Genomic DNA, 27,318 nt, shown 5'->3' on the forward strand with positions numbered 1-27,318 from the left:
TAGGGGACTGGACACAAAGCCCTATGAGGAGAGGCTGAAAGAACTGGGCATGTTTTGAGAAGAGAAAACCGAGGGGATATATGATTGCACTCTTCAAGTACTTGAAACAATGTCACACAGAGGAGGGCCAGGATCTCTTCTCAATCATCCCAGAGTGCAGGACATGGAATAATTGGCTCAAATTACAGGAAGCCAGATTTCAGCATCAGAAAAAATTTCCTGTCAGAGTGATACAACAATGGAACCAATTACCTAGGGAGGTGGTGGGCTCTCCAACACTGGAGGCATTCAAAAGGTAGCTGGACAACTACCTGTTGGGTATACTTAAGCTGGATTCCTGAATTGAGCAGGGGGTTAGACTCGATGGCCTTATAGGTGCTTTCCAACTTTAGTATTATATAATTTGTTTGCAGGGCATAGACACTGCATCAATTAATTTGTATTTTATACTTTCCAGTGCATTTCCCTGTCACTTTGCTTATTACAAGAGATCCAATTTTGTTTTGAAGCATGTTGTTGTGCAAGAGCGCCAAATCCACTTTGATTGTGTGTACTGAATTTGCCAGTAAGCAACTATAAAGTAGCAGCAGTCTGGAAGCAACATTTAAAGGCAAATGTTTTTTCTTTTGTTTCTACTTCTGTGGTTACAAAGCCTTCAGTATCACATTCCATGGTCATAGGAAATTCAGAAGGTCAGGCCTCTCCAGGTCTGGCATTAGGATGTATGCAAGTATTTTATCTTTTAAATGCACTGGCAAGTCTTTTCACATCTGTGATGAAAAAGCAGCCTGAAAATCATGCACACGGTTGCTCTTATCAAATATCAAAGCCAGGCAGAGAATAGCTGTTCACGAGACTGGGGAAAAAATCTGTAACCATACACAGGAAGTTTCCTGCAATTTCTATAAAGTAATCTAAGTGGTAAAATATAACTTTAAGCTTGGCAGATGGACATTCATTTTATATTTTTGTAAAACGTGTATTGACATGAAAGGATGAAAACAAGCCATTAGATTTTTCTATAACTGAGCTGGAAAGACTAAATTCTGGTAACATACACAAAATCTGAACTTTTAAAACTTACCATTACACAGCTACCCAGGTTGAGGTGCTGAAGCTCTGAACAGAAGTTCAGAATGCTGAGCAGTGCTGTTTGCTGCCATTGGGGAACACATCAGAAGCAAATATATAAAGCAAACACAAAGAGAAAGGGTCAATTAGACATTAAAGGCTGTCACCACTTTTCCTGAAATTCAGCTCAAAACCTAGGTAACAGACACCATAAATGCCATTTAATGAGTCCCCAGATGCTGTAATAATTGATTGGCTTAGAGTCAAGGTAATCATTACAAGCCTTTATATAATAAGTCACTCTGGATGTGGTTTTGCATGCCCTAAAGACACCTTTATTCCCTTGACCTATCAGTTCATTTCCCTCAGGAAAACTCTTCGAAGTCTGGTAAGTTCAAACAACAAGCAAGGCCAAACCAAAAACAGAGAGGGCTGGTGACATCCCAGAAAAGTGCAGCATCTCTGACATTCACTGATCGGCTACAGCCTGATGGAACTGCCAATAGAGTCATACAGCATAAGGATTGAGCTGGTGACTTTAATGTCACAGTATGCTCTTGCTGACAAGGATACTGACAATCATTGAGCACCTGTCACTAGCAACATACAGATGGAAACAAATACAATGTGCACTTTACAGTTATGTTTCTGCCATTTTAAACATGTTTATGGTGAAGTGCCACATCATTAAAACATTAAGGGTCTTTACTGGGAATCTGATGCACCTTGCAAAATGGCATTTTTTGAGGTTGTGAGCATTCTTATATATGTATGTGTGTATCTATCTCCTATATATAGGAGTTTATGTTTTCCCGAAATAAAGATTTCTGTACTGTATATTTTAACCTTAGTGTGATTTTTAGTTTAGAAACATGCTTGAATGACAGGGAAAGAACAGGTTAGGGACCAACAGAATTAAATAAAAAAGTCTGAATGAGTTACTTCTAATACAGTATAAAAATTAAATGTTATATTTTACCATAACAATACAAACTGCATGCACTTGCTCAATGTAGTACTTATAAAAGCTTGGGAAAGCCTTGTTTTCCAGAATGTTTACTATTAAAAATATATTTTAAAAATCTAATAATTAACCAATGCCGAGGAGTGAATATGAGTCTTATTTAATCACTATAACTACTTATCCCTTCAATCTTAAACCAGAATGTCTGCTGCAATGTCATATTAATATCATAGTTTGCAGTGTTATGCAACAACTAGTTACTATTTAAAATGTAAACAGAAAGCTTCCCAGACAATTGTCAATACTTAGAATCTTGTTAAAAGTTATGTAGCGATTGACTATTTCAAGCAAATACTGAATTTCAGTATTCAAACCTAAGTTTGATGACCTCTTTAGTACTGTAGTCTTTATGGACAATTGATTTTTATTGATTATTAATGACACAAATGAGTCCTAACTGAGCTTAGTTTAATGTACAGGCTGATGAGTGAATAGGTTTAGCCTCCAGAGAATATTTTTACATTGTAAGAGGAGAAGAAAGAATGAAAAGGGCAGAGACCATAGTGAAAAGTTACAGCGTATCAGCCATTAAAAGAAACAACTGTCAATAGGTTCCATGAGGCGTATTGGATTTTTACATTACACAAACACAATAATAAATACAGCAAAGATAATTATCTCAAAACAACATGAAAGCAGTGTTCCATTAGATACATTATTTGGTAGTTCAGTTTGGCCACTTTTTATATCATTTCGAACTTGCTCTCTCACATGCTTAGCATATGATGCAAAGCTTCTACACCAGTGCTCCCTAATTCATGGCTTAGATGTGGCTTGTATGACTCTGAAGAAGAGGGTGTTCAGTCATAAGGCAAACTTAGGGTAGCTGTACAGTCAAGTAGTTTTATTTGCAAGACTAAGGTTCCATTATAAAATATGTTTCTGCATTCAGACAGAAAATGAAAGCCAGACTAATAAAATATAATGCTGACTATAATTGTACATGCCTTGTTCTACTGGATACAAACCGGAATTATCATGACCTAACTTGACCTTAGGTACCAAAATTGGTCTTCTCATACAATGGGGTTGTGCAAGGTTGCTAAAATGAAATACAATTCCTCCCACCCACATGGGAAAGTAACATTTGGATAATTGAAATGAAAACGAACACGTTGTATAATCACATTTAAAGGGGAGGGGACATTTTAAGACATATTTACAAGTACGTGTTTTTGCAAATGAAAACAAAGTGTACTGTGCTTTGGCTTCTCTAGAAGAAATTTTCTTTACTGAATTGTTTAAGAGAAAATAAAACAATGGTCTATTCTATAAAAGCTCCTCATTTATGGATATTCACCTTGGTGCCTAACTGAGCTGATGATGCATTTAAAACAGAACACTTTGAACGAAATTCAGATGATCTGTTTTTCCTTGTTGTACAATTACTTCTGTTAACAGTGACCTAGTTTGTACATCAGCTCTTGACTTGATAGGCCAGGATATGCATGAGCCTTGTGCGACCACACACAAGATACAAAGCCATGGTTTAAAGCAGGCTTGTGAATCTTGGCTTGTTTGGAAGACGTTAACCATCGTTTTCTGGTTCAGAAATAATGGGAAGCCATTATTAATTGAAGCTTTCTGGCTTGTTTCTCTGCTCATGCGAAGAGAGGAGATAAGTGGCATGAAGGGGCTGTGTGCAAGTGGAAGCAGCTCATGAATAAGAATTTGATTGCTGAATATGGCCACTTTGTGAAATTTCAGTGGAAGTTGTACCCATACTTGTAGCAACCCAGATTTTGTGACTTAGCATGGATTTTGCACACTTACCAGCCTGCCTCATCAACTCCCTGTAGGTTGCCGGTTCTCTTATCTCCCCCCAGCCCCACAAGCCTGCACAAACAACTTTTCCTAAAGTACAAATATCTTGCCATTAAATGGCTAGCAGATGTAGATAAGGAACCAGTATATTTGTTTCCCAGTATGGAAATAGTGCTACGGGCAGGTGGGGAGCCCCATACTACCTGAATGGTGGTGGCAGCTGTTATGAGTGCCAATGGAAAGAAGGAAAAGTATCTGCTCAACTAAGCTTGATTCACCCCATACAAGCAGGCATGCAGAAAATTGTATGTCTGATACAGCACACATTTGATACCCCAGTGATTACAAATGTCAAAATACAATGGTTGGAAAACTGTCTGAAGCCATGAATACATGACTGTTGCATGCATGTTTAGAAAACTGGAAAAAAGTATACTGTTGCCTCATTTATACTTCAGGGAATACACAACCCCTTTTGGGTGCAGCAAGGCGGCCTTTCAAGGTGGCCAGAAAATTAAAGGATTCAGTCAGCATGAGCCCAAATTCCAGATGTCTTAGAAACTAGATTGCAAGCAGATAGACCTGTGCCTCATTATTCCAATTCCAGTTCTAAGATGTTACCATGTTGTACAAAATATAAAATTACACAAACATAGGTTTGCAAGAAGTTCTAAACTGAGCAATTCTTATGTAGAATATGATTTTTTTTAAATTAAAGGATTCAGTCAGCATGAGCCCAAATTCCAGATGTCTTAGAAACTAGATTGCAAGCAGATAGACCTGTGCCTCATTATTCCAATTCCAGTTCTAAGATGTTACCATGTTGTACAAAATATAAAATTACACAAACATAGGTTTGCAAGAAGTTCTAAACTGAGCAATTCTTATGTAGAATATGATTTTTTTTAAATGGTCAGGTAGTTAATTACATGAAATTTGAGTTGATACTTCATTTTTTAAAACATGCAACATTCTGATATATTCAAATGTTAAAGTACTAGAATTATAGAATTGATTGCTTTATCAAGATTATGCTGGCTCCAACACAGAAGTAGAAACAGAAATTTAAGATGATAATCAAATCAAGATAATATACATATACAAACCAAAATAATGATGTGCATTGTCAAATTACTATGAACAAAGTCCTTTTATTGTCCATTGTGCACCTCAAATGCATCAATGCCAACAAATTCTGGAAGTACGCTGTGAATGCATATTCAATGAATAAAAGATTAAAGAGTCAGCAAGTACCGAGACAACCAGCACAAAACTCTTTTGAGAATAATTGTAGTCCTAATCTAGCAGAATATATAGATTACTTAGATGACTGAAGCAAAATTATAACTTGCAGTAAGTGCTTGCAAAAAGTAAGAATATTTAAGAAGTAATTATATACAATCTGAACTTGATTTTGGAAACAGCAGATTGCATTCATGAAGGGAAACTACAGTTGGGTTGTTTAAGTAGAAAACTGGGTATCTTCTAAAAGGCATTCTCAAATGGTAAAATTGGTCTTCTATTGGCCAAACACAGGGATAACTGGCCAGGTGTATGAGTGAATGTGGGGCAAAATGAAACCTGTTTTCAGTGAAACTGGCTGCCATTTCAGCCAATAATTTAAGTCTGAAAAATGAGGCATGATATGCATGAACCTCTTCCTTCACACACTAATAGCCCGTAGATTACAAAAGGTATATTTTCCAGTAGCAGCAAGGAAGGTATTTATGCCTGCAGTATACAAGCGGTAGTTAAATCTGTGTGTAAGTGACTGCCAAAACAGAGATCAGGATACATTAATTATGTTCTACCCTCAGTTAGTAATATAGAGTTCTATTACTGATGAAGCTAAAACATTGAACAAAATTATCACGATCACTGTTTTGGCAGTCAATTTGGCATTATTATTGCTGTTTTGGCAGTCACTTACTCAGGAAGTAGGAAACTTAGGGTACATGCACAACAGTTTGCTGAATTTAGAATGAACATAGTTTGAGAAACCCCCATTACTATAAATTTCTGAAATGGCATTTTTTCTGATTTTTTCTAGAATGAATCTCAGGACACCAAAGAAGCAATCAGCATTCCAGAAGAGAGCAAGCTAAACTTCACATGACAGAATGGAGGGAATGGAATTCCCACTATACACATTAAAAATTCTAGGAATAGGGAGAAGAAATATTCGGTGAACTACGAATGTATCGTAGATTAGCAGATGCAAACTGAATTTGTTAACTACGGTCTAAATGCTAAATCCAATGGTGTCCATGCACCAACAGAATGGATGCTGTTGATAGAATGGATTCCTCCTCCCCCCCAAAGACCTTTGTGCTCCCCCCAAATCTGCTCTGGAGTACTGGAGAATCCCGAGACAGATTTGGGGTGTGTGCACAGGGCAATTTCCATGTGTGGTGTTGGATGTCACCCTAAGAGTTTTTTTCTGATTTTTTCCAACATGACTGTTTCAAAGACACTATATTCTATTATATTTCTCAAATCTGACTATTATCATCACTGGTAAAAATACAAGAAAAAATATTGCTCCTACCTCTACTTTTGTTCGATAAAGAATTAGACGTGTAAGGTTGCACAATTTGGCAATGTGATTGAAAGCTTGAGGTGGCAGCTTATCACAGGAGGAGAGATTTAATTCCTGAAGATTCCAACATGTCTCAGCAATAACCTCCAAGCAAGCCTCATTGAGGAAATGTCCACAAGACAATTCTAGGCGCACTAGTTCTGAACCACAAACCTTTAGGAACCTGTAAAGAGAACATTGTTATGTGATTTAATTCAGTAGGAAAAGAAGTGTCCTTGGACTCCTTGCTTATAGTAGTTTATAAAAAACTTGGCAAAGTTCAGTAATTTCCCCTGCCATGTCTCAGCAGCTCAGGGACAAAGCTATGCAAGCCTAACAGGGAGCCTTATTAGTATAGCAATAGCTTAAACACAGAAGTGAGGGGTCAGCATAATGAACTCCAAAGATTAAGAGGAAGCAGTCTTACAACTGCAAGAGGCAAGCATCACAATACACTCAAGAGTAGAAAGCTGAGGTCCACTTCATATATTGCAAAGTTAGCACTCAGAAATGCTGCACTGCATGTATATAGTAGGAAGACAATAGCAGCTTCCCATGTATGTGTCTGGAAAAATCCACAGTGTATCAAATATGATTTATGTTTGGGTTTTATGTTAATTACTAAACTGAAGTGTTTTCTCTGTAAAACTTTTGTAACCCAAGAAGCAGTTCTCAGGGTTGCAAAGATGGACAGTGCAACTCCGTATGTCCCCAAAGCATAATCTATGTCCTCAGCTTGGGGCTTGTCACTGTGATGTGGGGTCAGGGAGCCCAGGGAACCAGAGAATGTTGGTGGAAGAAATTACTGTTCATGGATTAACTGTGGCATACAAAGAAAGGAGTCCGGAAGCAGTAGCATTTTGTTTCATTAAAGATCAGTAGTCGTCACTGAACCATACAATTGAAATTTTGAAGCAAACAAAAGTCTTAGAATTTCAGCATCACATTATTTAATACACATTTCATTAACATAAGAAGTGGCTTCTAGAGGCCAATTTTATAGCGCTACTACATTACAAAGTTTAAGAGCACTGGGTGGTGTTCAACACTAGTTCTACTCATAGTAGACCCACTGAAGTTAATAGACATGACTAACTTAGGTTCATTAATTTTAATGAATTTTCATTAAATTTTCATAAATTTCATTAATTTTAATTTTTATTCTGAGTAGGACTTAGTTGAATATAACCCATTAGGTGGAAAGCCAATTCTATTCAAATTCAGTGAAATACTTCTAGAAAAATTCTTAATATAAGCATCCCTTGATTTTCACTGACTAAACAAAAAAAGAACATAGAATAAATATAAATTTTGTTTTAATCATAATTTACAAAGTAAGGAACAGAAATGTCGACTTTTAAAGGAGATGGCTACTTAAAACTCAAGACGTATTTCTTGCTCCTGAAGCATATAAACAGTAAAAGCGTTTAAACCAGCTCTGGGTGGTTTAAACTCGGCAACTTCAACTGGTCCATAATGCAGCAGCCAGATAACTGGCTGGGGTTCCCTTCAGAATTCATATAACCGCTGCTCTATGACAGCTGCATCAGTTGCCTGTTTGTTTCCGGGCTTAATTCAAGGTGCTCACATCAGTGTTTAAAGCCCTCAATCACTTAGTGTACACCCTGTGCCAGCATGTTATATTAGCCTTAAGCTGATCAATAAGTATTTGTGAGCTAGCCTGAAGGCTTGTATCCTTTTCAGGCCTTAGCATAATAGAACAGATTTAAAGTTAAAAGTTTGATTTGCCTGGAAGCCTGCATTTCCTTTCAGGCCCCAGCATCCTTGGGTATGTCAGATCATCTCATAGCCAACTGCAGTATCTAGGTGTTTTAATGAGGATATGATGGCTTGCCCAGTATAATGTTGGGAATGTATCTTGTTAGCGTAAAGATATTAAAGGACCCCAATTAGGCATGTATTCAAGTATATGTTAATCAGTAGGTATTTTATAGTTGGCTTGCTTAGTATGATGTTGGCAAGTACCTTGTTAAACTTCAGAGAGCCCTGATAGGCATAGATTCAATGGATGGGTCGAAGGACGGTCAATGAGCAGATAGTGCAGCTAGAACATAAGTCAGGTAACGGTCAATGATAAACTATGCTTGTTAGTAGAGATGAAGATAAAGATGATAGCTATGAAGTTTGCCAAGGGAGGATACTAAGGTGCACCTGGAACGATACTATAGTTTTTAGCAATTAGTTTGCTTTGAAGATGTTCTGTGAAAAGATCAGAACAGCCAATTATATGTCATAATATGTTATTTCAAAGTGTATACTCTCATCAATCATATATGTAACTGCATGTGTATGCCAATGTTATGTGCCAAGATTTATGCTATATAAACCTGATCTGTGCCCAGTATGGGTGTTCAGTCTCTGACGTCCGCTACTGCAGAGCGGTGGGACTGATCCACTTTTATTGGGAATACTTGGCTGAATGCTGTAAGTTACTCAATAAATTTTAACTCTTTGTAAGCAAACCTCTTGTCTGCATCTCATCTCTGGTAATCCGAAAGAATCTGACACACTTAGGTCCCAAATATCTGAAAGAATGCCTCTATCTCTACAGGCTCTTTCAGGTGTTGAGATCAGCAGAGGGGATGTTTTGGTAGTTCTGCCACACAGAAGTTCGAGGGGGGTGGCCTGGGAGCATTCTCTGTGTCAGCCCCTAAGGTGTGGAACTTCCTTCCCACAGAGGTGCATCTGGAAACGTCACTGTAAAATTTTCTGCAAATGATGAAGACACACTTCTTTACCCTGGCCTTTGACACCTGAGATGTATGTTTTTAGGACCCACCCTATTTTTTGCGATGTTGTGATTTTAGGTTTTTGTAACCTACCTTTTTGGGTGAAAGGTGGGTTTGTTGTTGTTGTTGTTATGTGCCTTCAAGTCGATTACGAGTTATGGCGACCCTATGAATCAGAGACCTCCAACGGCATCTGTCATGAACCACCCTGTTCAGATCCTGTAAGTTCAGGTCTGTGGCTTCCTTTATGGAATCAATCCATCTCTTGTTTGGCCTTCCTCTCTTTCTATTCCCTTCTGTTTTCCCCAGCATTATTGTCTTTTCTAGTGAATCATGTCTTCTCATTATGTGTCCAAAGTATGATAACCTCAGTTTCACCATTTTAGCTTCTAATTGTAGTTCTGGTTTAATTTGTTCTAACACTCAATTATTTGTCTTTTTCGCAGTCCATGGTATGCTCAAGGCTCTCCTCCAACACCACATTTCAAAGGAGTTGATTTTTCTTTTATCTGCTTTTTTCACTGTCCAACGTTCACATCCATACATACAGATCGGGAATACCATGGTCTGAATGATCCTGACTTTAGTTTTCAGTTTTTAGTTTTTTGCATTTGAGGACCTTTTCTAGTTCTCTCACAGCTGCCCTCCCCAGTCCTAGCTGCCTTCTGATTTCTTGACTATTGTCTCCATTTTGGTTAATGACTGTGCCAAGGTATTGATAATCCATGACAAGAAAGGTGGGTAATAAATTTAAATAATAATTAAGAAAAATAGTAAATATTATGCAGCAGTACAAAGTTCATTCTCCCTACAACCAGGGCTGTGGAGTCGGTACGCCAAACCTTCGACTCCACCTCCTCTATTTTTCCACTGTCCGACTCCACCTCCTCTATTTTTCCACTGTCGACTCCGACTCCACCCAAAATTGCTTCTTGTCAATCAAAATTTATTTGGAAGTCAGAGTCGGTACATTTCTACTGACTCCAACTCCGACTCCACCCAAAATTGCTCCCGACTCCGACTCCACCCAAAATTGCTCCCAACTCCGACTCCACGACTCCGACTCCACAGCCCTGCCTACAACTGACATTTCAAGAAGTGTTAAAAATACTATTCTGCTAATGCCAAAACAAAACTATCCACATGTAACATGATTATGCATTATTTTCTTTTCACATGCCATTCTTTCATTGATACAGCAATATAAAATTATTCAAATATATCATAATATATTTGATTTATTGTCCCACTTAGCATTTCCCAAACTCCCCTTTTAGCTCAACCACAGAAGTTTAGCAAACTTAGTAATTCTCAAAAGTGAAGCATCATGACATTCTTATATTGCCCTAAGGAGATGGACATTAAGTTAAATTACCTTCAGCTTTGCCTCAGGATGTTCACATGCCTGAAGCATTCTGTCCTCTCATGGTAATATATTCTTTGCTTGTCAGATTTCTTAGATCACTATTCTAATTTGTTCTATTTCCTTGGAGTTAATACATATTCTATCAATACTCAATGCTTTCAGAAAAACAAACAAATATCTAGTTATCTATTTATTTTTAAATGACACTATAAATTTCATCTAAAGTTTGACCCCCAAGGATATAAACACTAGGCATGCTACCTAAAAACTAAAATCCAGGAAAACTTACTCACTGCTCCACAGGATTAAAAAAAAAAGTAAGATGTTTTGTGGCCTGCAGCCCAATAAAATGTTCACCACAATAGGGTGGACCCAGGCTAACCATGAGCAGAGTTCTACTCATGGGATGCTTCCATTACAGAAAGCAGGGAGGGAGACAAGTTTTGCAGATTCCTCCTTCCCCTGTAGCCCCTGAAAGCCTCTACCAGCAGATTAGGGAACTTTCAGAAACAGTGTGGGAGTTGATATTGAGGAGCTATGGGGGAAATCAGAAAAAACTGCTCCTGTCCCTTTCTCCAGTGGGTTCCCTCACTTGATCACAACCAGGAGACCTTTCAATTGCAGAAGGCAAGTCTAGATCTAACCCAATAACTTTTAGATGGCAAATGACTTCTTAAAAATATAATGTCTGAAATGCATTTTGCTAATTTTAATAGATTAGCTTAAGAATGGCAAACCACACATTTAAATTAGTAGAGTACAAACAGATTGTCGTTCAGTCTTCCATGATTTCCAGCATTTCCATCTCAACTAAGCATGAAAGAATTACTGTTTTTCTGCATTGTATATCAACATTTTCTGTCTTTTGACAGTATTGTGAATGTGCAAACAGAGCTTCAGTTAAACTCGCTGATAGCAAGTACATCACCATTCCTTAACTATGATAAAGAGGAATTGGACCATTGGTCTCACCTGAAGGGTGATTTTCATAGGAGGAATGCCATCATGCAGGTTATAGCTCCACCTATCATCCGAAGGCAAGAATGTTTCTGAAGTCAAGACTAGGGGCGTCAGGCCCCTCCCACTCTCCAGTTCATTCGCAGTGAGTCCACAGAGATATCTAAAAGTGCAGGAAAAAAGGGCCAACTGGCCTACCAGCAGAGACATAATACAATAACAGTATTCATAATAACATGACTCTAACATAGTGATATAACATTAATAGCAGTCTTGACTTCACTAGTGAATGTAATAAAATAGTGTAACAGGAATATATAAAAGCCCTAGAAAAGAAATCTAGGTATCCTCCAACTAGGCATCCAAATTTCCTCCAACTGGGAGGGTCGTGATGGCATTCCTCCTATGAAAATCACTCTTCAGGTGAGACCAATGGTCCATTTTCCATAGGAGGAATGCCATCATGCAGGATGTACCAAAGCAACCCATAACAGGGAGGGACCATCCACGTGCTAATCATCCTTAAGAACCTGTTGCAACACTCGTCTGCCAAAAGAGGCATCGGCAGAGGCATAACGGTCTATTTTATAATGCTTTATAAACGAGTGTGGAGTAGACCAAACAGCAGCTCTGCAAATATCAGCAACAGGGGCGTTGGTAGCAAAAGCAGCCGTAGTGGCCGCTGACCTAGTGGAATGAGTGGTTATACTAGCTGGAACTGGAAGCTTAAGGGTCTCATAAGCTAAAGTAATACATGCACGCAACCAGCGGGATAAGGTGGAATTAGCTACTTTATGCCCCATAGACCTTGGATGAAAGGATACAAACAAAGACTCAGTTCATCGTATCTCCTGGGTCCTGGACAGGTAGGTCTTGAGAGCCCTCCGGACATCCAACGAATGCCAAGCCTTCTCGAGAGGATGGGTAGGATTCGGACAAAATGAAGGAAGAACAATGTCCTGGTTGCAGTGGAAAACTGAACTGACCTTGGAATGGAAGGAAGGATCAGTTTTCAGCACAACAGAGTCCTTGTGAAAGACACAGAGATGGCGGGCAGAAGACAATGCGCCCAGTTCCGAAACTCGTCTCGCAGAAGTGATCGCGATCAGGAACAGGACCTTGAATGACAACAGACGTAAAGGCACAGTCCTGAGGGGCTCAAACGGAGGGCGTTGTAAAGCCTGCAGCACCTTTGACAAACTCCATGAGGGAAAACGGTGGGCTACAGCCGGTGAGCGTAGAGCAGTGCCTCTGAGGAAGCGTTTGATGAACGGATGTGACGCAATAGGGGCACCAGTAGAGGACACTGAGAGAATGGACGACAGAGTGGACGCATGTCGACGCAATGTGTTGGGTCTGAGTCCCATCATGAGGCCCCATGAAGATATCGCAGCACCTGTTGTATTGTAGCCTGTGAAGGATCGAGGTGCTGAGTCTGACACCACCTGGAAAATGCCACCCAAGTATGTTGATATATACGGGTGGTGGATGGTCGTCTCTAGGCCAAGATAATGTCAATAACAGCGTCAGACAGTCCAGCCAACCTCAAATGTCGCCGTGCAAAAGCCACGCTGTTAGGTTGAGCCAACTGGGGTCCTGATGCCATACTGGGCCCTGGGATAAGAGGTCTGGCCTGACCGGGAGTGTCCAAGGATCCGTCACCGACAGTGCAAGGAGATCCGAGAACCACGGTTGACGGGGCCAATATGGTGCCAGTTTGGCCCTCTCGCCCCGCGCCTTCCTCAAGGTTCTGGCTAACAGTGGTATTGGAGGGAAGGCGTACAATATGCCATCCAGCCACGGTAGCGACAGGGCATCCACCGCTTCCGCTGTTGTGTCCAGGTATCGAGCGAAGTACCTGGGTAGTTGACAATTGCAACTGGAGGCAAAGAGGTCGACAGAGAAGGAGCCGAACCGACCCTGGAGAAGATGGAACACGGTCAGATGAAGATTCCATTCTCCAGGGAACACCTGTTGTCTGCTGAGCCAGTCTGCCGTCACATTCAAAATTCCTCTGAGATGTTCTGCTTTTAAGGATTGCAGATGTTGCTCTGCCCAGTCGAATATGAGGGAAGCTAGGTTCTGCAGAGGAAGAGACCTGGTTCCCCCTTGTCTGTTTAAATGAGATTTGGCATACGTGTTGTCCGTTCGAATGAGAACATGGTCCAAGTGGAACAGAGACTGAAAATGAAGCAGAGCTAAGTGGACAGCCTTTAGTTCCAGCCAATTGATGCTCTGAGTTTGCTCTGCTGTGTTCCAAGCCCCCTGAACGAACTGGGAGTTGCAGTGGGCTCCCCAGCCAAGGAGACTGGCATCTGTGGTGATGACAGTCCTGCGGGGTTCTCTGAACGGAGTGCCCTGGGTGAGATGTTGTACCCTCGTCCACCAGCGGAATGACAAACGCAGTGTGGGGCTCAAGGGAATTGTTCGATGGTTTGAGCTGGCAATGTCGTGTTGGAACGGCAGCAAGGCCCACTGTAGCTGGCGAGTATGAGCTCGAGCCCATGGAACAATATGAATGGTGGACACCAACATTCCTAGAGCCCTGGCTAGAAGCATGACGTCTGCTGATGTTTTGTGCATCAGAGATCTTGCGATGTCTGTGATAGCAGTTATGCGATCTGGGGACAGGAACACTGTCGCTTGCAGGGTGTCCAACATCGCCCCTAGATGCTGTAGACGTTGGGTTGGTTGGAGATGGCTTTTGTCGAAGTTGACTAGCCAGCCGTGGGCCTGTAAGACATGGAGCGTGAGCGTTAGATGGCGATGAGCCAGCTCCCTGGAACTCGCCCGTATTAAAAGATCGTCCAGATAGGAGTAGATATGGACCCCTTGAAGCCGGAGGTAAGCCACTAGTATGAGTAGCACCTTAGTAAATACTCTCGGGGCAGACGAGAGCCCGAACGGCATCGCTCGATATTGAAAATGCTGGCAGCCAAAGGCAAACCGAAGAAATTTTCTGTGGGCTATGCAAATAGGCACATGGAGATACGCTTCCTTTAGGTCGATAGAAGCCAGGAAGTCTCCTTCATGCAGGCTTTCTGTAATGGAGTGGAGGGATTCCATTTTGAACCTGCGATACTTTACGAAACGGTTAATGAACTTGAGGTCCAATACCGCCCTCCATGACAGATCTCGTTTGGGCACAGCAAATAGGAGGGAGTACACCCCTTCCAACCTCTCTGTTGTAGGGACTGGCTCTATCGCCGCTATGTCCAAGAGGTGATGTATGGCAGTCTGCATGATGCAGTGCCTGGCTGGTGCCCTGGGCCAGGGGGAGGGATGAAACTTGTCTGGAGGTGTTGCCCAAAATTCAATTGCATATCCATAACAAAAAAGTTCTCTGATCCAGGAGACCTGAGTCAGACGCAGCCAATGTTCTCCGGACATAAGCAATCTGCCCCCAACCGGGATTGCGCTAATACTGTCTGCGCTGGCGAGACCCTCCCCTGTATGAGGACGTTGAGGAACCTCTGCGCCCCTGGTACTGACCTCTGCCTGGGAAGCGTCTGGGCCAGACTCCTCTGGAGGAGCGGAAATCGTATGTTGAGAAATCGCGGCCTCGTCCCCCGGGCCACGTTCCTCGAAAGGGCTGAGACGTGCAGTATGGGGCGCAAACATCTGAAAGGTCTGCGCTCAACGTTTCTGGACATGGCCAAGACAGGCTTTCGAGCCTCTATGGGGTCAACAAGCACTGCCTTTAGGGCTTCCTTGCCGAAGAGTAATGAGCCAGAATAAGGTGCCCGTGATAGATTAACTCTGGCCGTAGAGTCAGCTTGCCAGTGACGAAGCCAGAGGGTCCGTCGGGCAACAATCTGAGCTGCCATAGCGCGTGCTCCGAGCTGATTGGCGTCCAAGGTGGCATCAGCCACAAAAGCAGCTGTCTTGCGCAATTTTATCAGTGATCTTCGCAGAGAAACAGGATCTGGATTAGGATCCTCTAAGAGGTCATCCAGCCACATCATCGCTGCCCTGGAAAAAATTGAGGCTGAAGTAGAAGCACGCATAGAGAAGGCGGTGGCCTCATGGTTCTTGGGTAAGGCAAAGTCCAGACTCCGCTCAGTGGTGTCCTTTAAATGATAATCTCCTTCCCTTGGCAAAAGGGATCTGGAAACTAGGCTGGAAATCAGCTCGTCTATGCCAGGGACGGCTAGTCTGTTGGTAAAGTCCGGAGCCAAAGAATAAAGTCTGTCCACAAGGGCAGTAAAGCAACGTGCTTGTAAGGGGTGAGACGGTTCGTCCTTGGCCAGTTTAGCAATGGGATCTGGCACAGGAAGATAGTGCTCTGCTGGTGTGGGGGATTTCAACACCCTGGCCCCTTTTATAGTGGGAGTGGCAGCTGCAGTTTGCGTAGATTGAAGACCAAGTGCATTTAATACTCTGCACGCAAGAGGTTGATAATCTGAGGCGTCAAAGAGACGATAAGATGCATCCTGCTCATGTTCTGACTGGTCACTCCATTCGTCTCCGTTGGCTTGTAGAGCAAATGGGGACTCCTCCCCACAAGAAAAGTCATCCACAAACCTGCCCCTGGCAATGTCAAAAGGATTTGGGGAGCATGATGGATAAGTCTCATTGTGTACAACGTGATCCCCACTGTGCTGGGGGATAGTGGGGACTTGTGATGGTAACTGTCTCTGAGCGAAGAACGACAGCATGCCTTGAAGTTGTAATATGAACTCATGAGACAGCTGTAGCTCCGGTGATGTAGAGGATTGCTCTTGTAGAGGCGGCGGTATGTACGGCCCCACAGGCAGTGAAGATGAGTAAGCCCCAGGTTGGCTGACCGTTGGTTGGTCAGGAAAACCAGCAAAGTCCTCCTCATCAGAGGAAACAGCAGGAGAATGAAATAGAGTCGTTAACTGTTCATGAGTTGTTCTCTCGGGAACTGGAGCAGAGACATAGCATGGTCGCTTGGATGTGCTGTGGCTGGAAAGATGTTTAGTTTTGGCAACGCCTTTGGAATGCTTATGCTTGGCCGCTTTAGATGGTTTTGGCTTGGTTGCCTGGGTTGTCTCTGGCTGTTCAGCCATCATATACTTTTTAAAGGGTATCAGTACACGGCCACGGATGGGGCAGAATGGCACAGACCCGAACAAGCTCAGTACATGGCACATGAATGGGGCAGAATGCACTGGCAGATGGCTAAGTACACGGCCACGGATGGGGCAGAATGTACAATTAATACAGCGGTGGTACACGGCCACGGGTGGGGCAGAATGTACAATATGAACAGTCTTAGTACACGGCCACAGATGGCGCAGAATGCACAGATCAAACAGCTTTGCAGTATCAACAGCCTTGGTACACGACCACGGATGGGGCAGAATGTACCCTTTCGAACAGCTTTGCACGGTATGGCAGCGTTGCACAATAACCACAGTCTTAGTACATGGCCACGAGTGGGGCAGAATGTACAAATCAAACAGCTTAGTTCACAGCCACAGCCTTGAGACAGTCAATGAGAATATGTAGATTCAATAGTTGTAGCGGTCGAATAGTTGCAATAGGCAGCTAGATTTAGTAGGAAGAAACTGTTGGCACTATAGGGTTCTATCTGCAGCACACACACTCACTGCCAGTCACAGCTCTTTCAAGCTAGGCCCCCTGTTAAGACGAAAAAGACTAAACAGTAAGGGAGGGGAAAAAAGGGGGCAAACAAAATGGCGCCCGTGAAAACAGCGGGAAAATTTTAATCAAAAATGGCGGATACGTTGCACAGAGACAATGGTTTCGATAAGGAAGGAGCAATGGCGGACAGCGAGGAGCACTAGTAGCTGAAAAGGGGCTGTCAGAAATTTTTAACTGCAAAAAGACGTGTTTAAATAGTTCTCCAGCCGCGGGGTTGGGAACGCAATCGCGGCTGTAAAATCAGGTAGGTAAGCCTCCATCAAGGAGGCAGAGCGGCCAGCGAACCCCCGTAGCAGGAATAGTATCGGGAAACGGGTAAGCCGCAGCCGCGGACTGCAGAGATCAACTCGGCGAGATATTAAGTGTCGCGGACGAGTCGGGGGAGGCAAGGCAGCCTAACGAGCAGAATCAGCTAAGAGCGGGAGGCGGAGAGCCGCGGTCGCAGGCTCTTGGCAGGGAGAATGGAAACGCCGCCCCGGAAAAAAGCCGAAGACAAAGGGAAGCCGCAGCCGCAGGCTCCCGATCGTAAGGGCACAAAAAAGAGGCGGCGGAGCTGGGTAGGAAACTGCAGCCGCAGTTCTTAGTTAAAGCTGCGTCCGCCGCTGAGGAAGAGAGACCGCAGCTGCGGTCTCTCTGAAAGGGCCGTTAGGCTTTGTCCTGGGAAGAAATCACCCGGGCAAGGGAGAACCTCCCCAGGGAATTCCCCAGGAATGGTAACACAAACAGTTGTAAAGGACAAGACAGAGGGAAGGGAACAACGTAAAATACACACACAGAAAACTCCACACTCTGTCACACAATACACAAACACTTATCTAGAGCTAGCTAAATATCTTGCACGGACGAAGGCAAGAATGAACTGGAGAGTGGGAGGGGCCTGACGCCCCTAGTCTTGACTTCAGAAACATTCTTGCCTTCGGACGATAGGTGGAGCTATAACCTGCATGATGGCATTCCTCCTATGGAAAATAGGATCATTCTATCTGCACTAGCTTGACTTCTCACTCTAGTAAAGAAGCTTTAATATTCTTCAGCTGACCATGCTCTCATAAGCCATCTGATAGTCATATAATATAGAGTTTATCGCCTAGAAAAAGAGAATTTGCATAAATGGAAAGCTGGATAGCTGTAACCAGTGATGCAAATCTGAACCAATACTTCTTCCGGTATTTCACTTGACTGGATAAAAGGTTGAGAACTCAAGTTTTGCTGCCCTGGCTAGGTTGCCTATCCCAAAATCATAAGGCTGGACTAAATTGAAACCCATCTAATCCAAATCCTGGCACTAATATTTAGAATTGCAATATTCTTAATACAACTTTCCTTGCTAGCATCATAGTTACTGTTAATCTTTTAGAAATGAGATTATGTTCCCAATTCTCCTTCAGGAAGTCTACCTTCTCTGACCCAGTAAACTTTCCTTCTTTCTCTCAGATAGGAAATTACTGCCATGATATAAGAAACCTGAAGCACAGCTGAAGCAAGTCCACTTGCTCTACTTAGGTTTCTGTTCGCACATCTCTACACTTATGTCTTGAGATGTCAAAGCCACCTAACTGTTTGGCAGGTAGAAGGAGAGTGGTATGGGAGAAAGTGGAAGAGACTACAAAGAGGAAGTCTGACCTTACAGTCTCCCTGCACTTCCAAGAGATGAACACTGCCTCTAACAGGGAATAAAGCATGCACAAAAGCCAGTTGCTTAAAATATAAATATTTGTCACATTGCATCCCCTCTGCTGCTGCAAATCCATGTGCAGAAACCCATTTCTGATCTCGAATTATTGTTGCCAGATTAGGGCCATGTTAAAAAGAAACAAGAGAACATTTCCTCTATTCTGAAAGGTTACTTCAGGAATTGGGGAGCAGAGGTGGAGGATGGTTCTCAAATATTGAGCACATCATCATTCAAACATAAACACTGACCTGCTAAAAGCAGATAGAGAAATGGTTCCTCTGTTTCCTGTCCAAGATAAATTCAGCCACTGGACAAGGATACAACGAGACTGTAGATATTCCAGAGCTGTGTCATTTATCCTTGCCCAATAAGGTTTCAAACTGAGGTGAATGTACTGTAGAGGATCACAGCAATGCCGATATAGTAGCTTACACGTCTGCGATAGTCTACATAGATCTGGGACTGCAAGGTGACTCAAAATTAACTGGATGAGCTGAATTAAAAGCACAGAAAAGTAGATCGCACCATAATTCAATACTTTAAAAGTCACATTTTCCACTGTAGTTTACCATATAATACCCCATTATTTCACTAATTTTTAAAAGATGAATTTATTTTAGGGGAAAAGTACAGGATACAAATGTTCTATTCCTAGTCATTCTTTTTAGTGCTTCTTCCCCCCACCCCGTTTTTCGTTTTTACTGTATATAAGCAACATTCGTTGTTTATTTTAAAAAATCTGCTTTTCTTTCTTTCAAGATTTTTTTTAAATCATGCATGAATATTTCTATTTTGTTTGCAAGTTTAAACAACAACATCGTTGAGTTCCTTTTAAACACACACAGCCTTCCCAACACAAACATGCAAAATCAGCTATTTCATTATTGGGCATGCTGAACTACTTTTTAAAACCTATTAATTTCAATGAGAGAGTAAAGAACATTCTTAACTCACTCTCACTGAATTTAATGCGGCTTGATTGTGTCCGCTATGCATACAAAAGAACAGTTAGCCTCCGAGACCCCATGGATTAAATATTACATGTAAGATATAAATATTAGAAATAACCTCAACTACTAGTTGTTCAGAAAATGGCCACCTGACTTATATGTCGTCACAGAGCCAAAACAAGAGTCAGGTATAACATCGCAAGCTCATGTCACTAGAAAAGTCTGTCATTAACAAATATGCAAAGATCCAAAATTCACATTAACTAGTCTGCTGCAATTGTTGCCAAAGAGATATTTTTAGCTTTCTTACATAATTTTGGTTTTCTGGATTTGCAGGATTCCAGAGTGACTTACTTTACAAAAGCACAAGTGGTTACCAATAGCTTGCACTGATGATGGAGTTGGAATCAGGTCAGTGCTGTGCAAGAGGCAAGTTATCTCCCAAGTCTAATACTATGAGCTGTTGTCACTCATAAAAAACAAAGTTAGCATTTTTATTGTCACAAAAATATGATCAAGCTGTTATTTGTGAACCAACACAGCAGTGAATCAAAGATCTGTAGCTTGGGGAAGAGCCATAGCTTGATGATAGAGTATCTGCTTTGCACGCAGAAGGTCCCAGGTTCAATCCCTGGCATCTCAAGGTAGGGCCGGGAGAACCCTGCCTGAAACCCTGGAGAGCCACTGCCAGTCAGTGTACACCATACTGAGCTAAGATGGACCTATGGCTTGACTCAGTATAAGGCAGTTTCCTATGTTCCTACTGGTAAAGTGACAACATTCATTGCCACTGCAATGAAAACTGTAAAGCAAGATTTAAAAATAAAATTGTAATCTTCAAAGAGAACAAAATTATACTTCTCATATTTTTTCTATTGTAGCATTATTAAGGCTATGAAAAACTCAATAATGTCCCCTTTAATTTCATTTTTAATGTATCTGTTAATCTACACATCAGTAACTCTGCATTAAAGACAGAAATCTCTTAACATGTCAGTATCAACACCAGAAAAGTTAATCCCATTTTAGACTAAAATTACACTTCATGATACCTGAAATGAAAAGGGTATAATGAAATGTCAGTAAGATTATGACATTAAGATGTAACTGAAGTACTTTTTTTTTTGCTTTTGATTAAACAAAGATAACAGGTTCCAAGCCTACAGCCTAACAGCCATTAATCATTACTACTTTAGAGTCTGGTGTCTGTCAGAAATGTGCTTTTTATGTGTTTGTGTGCATGTGTACCCTAGCATAAAGCATAATTTGATACTATAATGAATATGTGAGGAGACATGATGTGTTCAGAATGACTCCCAGAATGCTGTTGAATATCTGCTTTTGAAAACTAGTATTATAACATGCAGAATCTCTTTCAAACCATTGTGGTTATTATGTATTACTGGGGGGGAAATTGCAGCTGCTGTCTATTTCTGTTTTTCTCTTTTCTTTTCAAACAGTCTGTTTACATAAAATAAAAGAACCTTGGAGGGATGTTCAGTAACAACCTTTTTTCCTTCCAAGAGGAAACAAAATATACATCCCCCAATTTGATTTAATTGAATATTCAAAGTAAAGGAAATTCCAAAAACTGGGTTAGCTTCCTTTATAATCAATACCATATAACAAACAAAACATTTAAAACACATTTATCACAGTCATGATGACCAATGACAAACTACACTTTGTAAATGTCTTCTGTAACAGATCAAGAGAAGATAACTACTTCCATGGGGGACAAATATTTCCTGGGCTCCTTCTGGGAGGAAGGGCGGGATCAAAGTTTAATAATAATAACAATAATAAATATTAGCTAGCATTCTGTTGGATTTTGGAATTTTGATGAAACATTACTTGGATCTGTTTAACACAACTGTGAAAGAAACTATGGTTTCCTAAAACACAGCAAGATAATGGGATTTTTAAAAAAAACATGGGCAGGTGAAGCCTTGCCCACGTATGTGAACCTGCAATGAACCACTGTATTCTAACTTCTATGGTAATTCTGCTTCAGTCTAGTAAGAATCCCCACTCCTTTACCTCATAAGGCAATTTATCAAAGTATCCATTAGTTGTCCATTCCTTGAAGGCAGCAGCACTAAACTGCTTATTAAGACTGTCCATGCTGCAGCTCTTTCTCTCTTCATCTTCTTCATCATCCAGATCATTCATATCAATCAATGAAGTATTACATGAAAGCACAGGCCTCTCTCTTAAACCATGTAATTCTACTGCATCCAATTCAGTGTAATAATCCAAAAGGGAACTGTTTACTTCCAGACGAATTAGGTTTGTAGGAAAGTTTATCTGTTTGATACTGGGTGTAAACCGACGTCCATGAGGTGAATTTACCTTGGTAGGCGGCTCTGACCAAAGGATATCCCATCTATGAAAAAAACCCCACACATACTGTAACATTATTAGAAGCAAAAAGATAAATATAAGCGATTACATTAAGTTCAGGTATGAAAAACACAAAAATGTGGCTGATATAAATCACTCTTAAGTGTTCTAGTTTACAAAATTTAACCAATAACTCACACAGAAAAAAGTCAAATAACTGAAGAGTTAATTTCCTTTGAACATATCAAGATTTATACAGGTTTAGGTGTGAAAACAGATAACAAACTCAGTGAATATGCATTTCAATAAGTAAACAATGTAAGGGATCATTTGAAGAATTTCAGGTAATTGTAGTTGAAGTCATAAGTGGAACTTTTGTGTATGTGAATGTTTTTCAGACACTGGCTATGTGTACTGCACACATTTTGTGGCTGGAAGTTTTTCTCCTGGGCACTGTAATCTTTAACCTTGAAGCGGCAGTCGTGCTTGAAGAAATGGTTATTCTTGGGAGGCCAACTCATCCTAGTGCATGTCCAAGTTGTGCAATCCAGTATTTTAAAAATAAAAGTTTTAAGATAGGTGTTATTGTTGAAATAGCTCAATAGGATGGAATTCTTAATCCATTTCAAGAACAATTTTGCCTGAGGAATGGTTTTATAATGAAAAAGCTACTAGCCATCCATTATGGTAACACCTACATGATCACCAGAATGAAGACTAGGTTTCAACATTAAGTTCTTTCCACACAACAAGAACTGAGGCTTGACAAATAAAGTTGCCTAGGGCTATTCACCTTGGAAAATGTACCAATAGCAAATTAGGATCTATGGTACTCACAGATGGTAAGAAGGCTCTATATCCAATTAGAATGGAGATAGTTGTGACAACATTCTAGAAGGTACCACTTTTTGAGTTATATGCTTTAGAAATTTTCCAGGCTGCTTTTGAATAAAAAGTTCAAGGTATGAAACTATTTGTAAAAATAAATCTATATTTTGAGGATACAATTATATCTGTTATTGATATACATGACTCCTAGAGAAGGCTCGCATCTGACATTTGAGTGCAATGTTCTACTGTTAATGGAGAAAAAGTTTTCAATAGTGACACCACAGCTTAATTGGTAATATTGAAGCTATATGCATCACAGCACAATTATGCTAGGAATCAATGACACAAAAGATTAATACCTGCACAAGTCAGATAGAAGTGTCAAGGCCATTTGAGAACGTAATATTAAAGAGTTTTATTATGACAAGAACTGCTGGAATTTCTAGTAAAAACCAAGTTTAACTGGGATGAAACAATATCAGACAGGAACGTTCAGTTTAAAAGTATATGTGCTGAACAGACAGAGCAAAAAAGAGTGCAATAACAGGTATCAGAGACACTGTAGTGGTTTCGATCTTACCCCCAGAGTCGTTTTCAGAGAATAGCACTGGGCGATTGTCTTTCGGCCTCCTGGCAGTTGTGTTGTAGGGTGCTGCAGGGTAACATCTTGTCCCCAATGCTATTTAACATCTACATGAAGCCCTTGGGAGCAGTGATCAGATTTGGGGCAAGGTGTCAGCAGTACACTGACGATACCCAGCTCCATTTCTCTGCAACATCTGAATTGGGAGAGGCTGTCCAAGCCCTGGACCAGTGCCTGGACTTGGTGGTGGTCTGGATGAGGGCCAATAAACTGAGTCTGCATCCTAGCAAGATGGAGGCTATGGACTGGTGGTTCCTGAGTTCAGATAACTGGTCAATTGCCTGCTTTCGATGGGGTTGTACTTCATCTGAAAGAGCAGGTTTGTCGTTTGTGGGTGCTCCTAGATCCATCTTTGTCGCAAGAGGCCCAGGTGACCTCAGTGGCTAGGAGTGCCTTTATCAGCTTTGTCTAGTAAGACAGCTGCGTCTGTTTCTGGACTGGGATAGCCTGGTAATCTCCAGGTTGGATTCCGGTAATGCAACCTATGTGGGCCTGCCCTAGAAGTTGGTATGGAAGCTGCAGCTGGTGCAAAATGTGGCAGTGCGACTGCTCACTGGGGCAACGCACTGCTGAAAACTGCACTAGCTGACCGTTAGTTACCAGGCCAGGTTAAAGGTTCTGGTTTTGGTGTACAAGCCCTATGCAGCTTTGGACTAGGCTACCTGAAAGACTGTCGATCACTGTGCTCTGCAGGTGAAGGCCTCCTGCAGATACCACCTTATCAAGAGGTCCATTATGCACAACACAGGACGCGGACCTTTAGTGTTGTGGCATCTACCCTATGGAATTCCCTCCTCTTAAATTTTAGACAGGCACCATCTCTGTTTTCTTTTTGGCACCTATGGAAGACCTTCATTTTTCAACAAGCCTTTAAAGTAGAGACCTTCTCCCAGGCTGTGACTGTGTTGGAATTACTTTTTTAGATGTTTTTAAAGGTTTTTAGTGTTTTTGTTTGCCACCCTGGGCTCCTTTTGGAAGATGGACAGGATATAAAATAAATAATTAAATAAAATGAACTTTGATTGAAGCCTCAATTAATTAGATGATTATGACAATAATGAACATATGTAAAGTAACCTGACACATAAAACTACTGGCCCACCAAGATTCAGTTGCTCCAACATTCTGACAATAATTAGTCAAGAAATATGGAAAACTAAACAATGGCCCACAGACTGGAAGAGTTCAATATACATCCCAATTCAAAGGAAGGGGATCCCAGGGAATGCAGTAATTCAAACTATTGCCTTAATATCCCATGCAAGTAAAGTACAGTAGGGACCCACTTTTCAGCATTCTGCTAATACAGCAACTTCCAATTAGAGTAAGGCCCCACACATACGGAGGTTGTTCTGCTTTTACGGCATTTTTTGGGCTTCGGGCACCATTCTATTGAATGAGTCCTGCTTTTAGGCAGGGGTCTGGAACGTAACCCGCCGTATGAGTGGGGCCCTACTGTAATGCTCAAGATTCTACAACAAGGCTTTTACCATATATGGAGTGAGAAATGCCAGATGTCCAAGCTGGATTTAGAAATTGAAGAGGTACCAGAGATCATATCGCAAACATACGTTGGATAATGGAACGGACCAAGGAATTTCAGAAGGAAATCACCCTGTGCTTTATAGATTACAGCAAAGTGTTTGATTGTGTAGATCATGAAAAACTATGGAATGCTTTAAAAGAAATGGGGGTGCCACAGCATCTGATCGTCCTGATGCGCAACCTATACTATGGACAAGAGGCTACTGTAAGGACAGAATATAGAGAAATTGATTGGTTCCCCATCAGAAAGTGTGTGAGACAGGGGTGTATTTTATCACCCTATTTGTTTAATCTATATGCAGAACATATCATACGGAAAACAGGATTGGACCAACATGAAGGTGGTGTGAAAATTGGAGGGAGAAATATCAATAATTTAAGATATGCAGACGACAGCATACTACTAGTAGAAACCAGTAATGATTTGAAATGAATGCTGATGAAAGTTAAAGAGGAAAGCGCAAAAGCAGGACTACAGCTGAACATCAAGAAGACTAAAGTAATGACAACAGAAAATTTATGTAAAGTTGACAATGAGGACACTGAACTTGTCAAGGATCAATACCTTGGCACAGTCATTAACCAAAATGAAGACAACAGTCAAGAAATCAGAAGAAGGCTAGGACTTGGGAGGGCAGCTATGAGAGAACTAGAAAAGGTCCTCAAATGCAAAGATGTATCACTGAATACTAAAATCAGGATCATTCAGACCACGGTATTCTCAATCTGTATGTATGGATGTGAACGTTGGACAGTGAAAAAAGGGGATAAAAGAAAAATCAACTCCTTTGAAATGTGGTGTTGGAGGAGAGCCTTGAGCATACCATGGACTGCGAAAAAGACAAATAATTGAGTGTTAGAACAAATTAAACCAGAACTACAATTAGAAGCCAAAATGGTGAAACTGAGGTTATCATACTTGGGACACATAATGAGAAGACATGATTCACTAGAAAAGACAATAGTGCTGGGGAAAACAGAAGGGAGTAGAAAGAGAGGAAGGCCAAACAAGAGATGGATTGATTCCATAAAGGAAGCCACAGACCTGAACTTACAAGATCTGAACAGGGTGGTTCATGACAGATGCTATTGGATGTCGCCGATTCATAGGGTCGCCATAAGTCATAATCGACTTGAAGGCACTTAACAACAACAACATTCTGATTTTCACCAGTTCTCCAAGACCTCAGGCAAAGGTATTTCCTAGGATTGTCATCAGAAAAGCATTAGCTAGAAATGTCCAGTATTAACTGCAGGCCTCTACATTTGCCCTAGTACACTTTGAGCTATGGCACTTTAAAGATTCCATCTGTCTTCTGTCATGCCTAGCCCTGACATGGTGCTGGACACTGAGTCCTCAGAGGACAAAGAAGACACCCAGCAGGTCAAGGACCTTAACGAGCAAACAGGGCTCCCTGAATCCAATGCTAAGGATCCCTTTGAAGAGCTCTCTTGGTTGATAACTGAGGAAGAACTGGTGGAAAAGAGGAGTCCTCGAGAGTGCCAGCTTTGGGTCCAGACCAAAGAGTGATGGCACAGTAGTTGTCTATGGATTCAAAGTTTATCTACTCATGAGTAAGGTATCTTCTTGTAAGTAAGCAATTCCTAATACTCCTTCACTGCCAGCAGGTGTGGTCAAGGTGTGCTCTTGGAGGCCAGAGTATATAAGGTCTTCCTCGTGAGTCTTCTAGTTACTAGAAACAATGCAGGGCTCTGGCTCTTTGCTCTTGTTTTGGATGGTGCACCTTGTGGAATACTCTGTGGTACTGACTATGGATTGTTTCTTGACCTTGCTTCTGGACTGCGTTTGGACTTATAGATTCTCTGTGTTTGAATTTGGTTAGTTTTTATGTGCTGTACCAGAAAGCCTGTATGTGGTAGTAAGTGCTAGTAAGAGGCTTACATCTGTAGAACTGGGACCCTAGGCCCCGAGGGCACCCACTGGAGTGTGATAGATCCTAACATGAGGAAAGCTTTTTTTCAATATTGGTGTCATTTGGATTAGTAACTTTTAACATGCAAAATGCAATACTGATATTCCAGTAAATTATTTTAATGCCATGGTTGTGTACCTATTAGGTTTTAGCTCAAATGTCCTACTTTTTTTAACCACCTTTAACCACTTTTTAAAAACCACCTTAAAGTTACCAGTTGCATTTGGATGGGGGTAAAACACAATCCAAATCTATT

At 41.3% G+C, this 27,318-nt stretch overlaps 1 protein-coding gene across 13 annotated transcripts in view; it reads right to left on the reverse strand.

Moving 5' to 3' along the window:
- Nucleotides 1–27,318, reverse strand: part of FBXL4 (F-box and leucine rich repeat protein 4) — a 59,020-nt gene that overhangs the window by 14,116 nt on the left and 17,586 nt on the right. For all 13 annotated transcript variants that reach the window (XM_061623407.1, XM_061623400.1, XM_061623397.1 and 10 more), the window contains 4 exons: nt 21,807–22,152; nt 19,065–19,309; nt 6,408–6,621; nt 1,085–1,156 (listed from right to left, as the gene is read on the reverse strand). In XM_061623407.1, the coding sequence (XP_061479391.1) occupies nt 1,085–1,156; nt 6,408–6,621; nt 19,065–19,309; nt 21,807–22,152 (877 nt within the window). The remainder of the gene's footprint in view (nt 1–1,084; nt 1,157–6,407; nt 6,622–19,064; nt 19,310–21,806; nt 22,153–27,318) is intronic.

The sequence above is a fragment of the Rhineura floridana genome, chromosome 4 (genome assembly GCF_030035675.1).
Source record: "Rhineura floridana isolate rRhiFlo1 chromosome 4, rRhiFlo1.hap2, whole genome shotgun sequence".
NCBI lineage: Eukaryota > Metazoa > Chordata > Lepidosauria > Squamata > Rhineuridae > Rhineura > Rhineura floridana.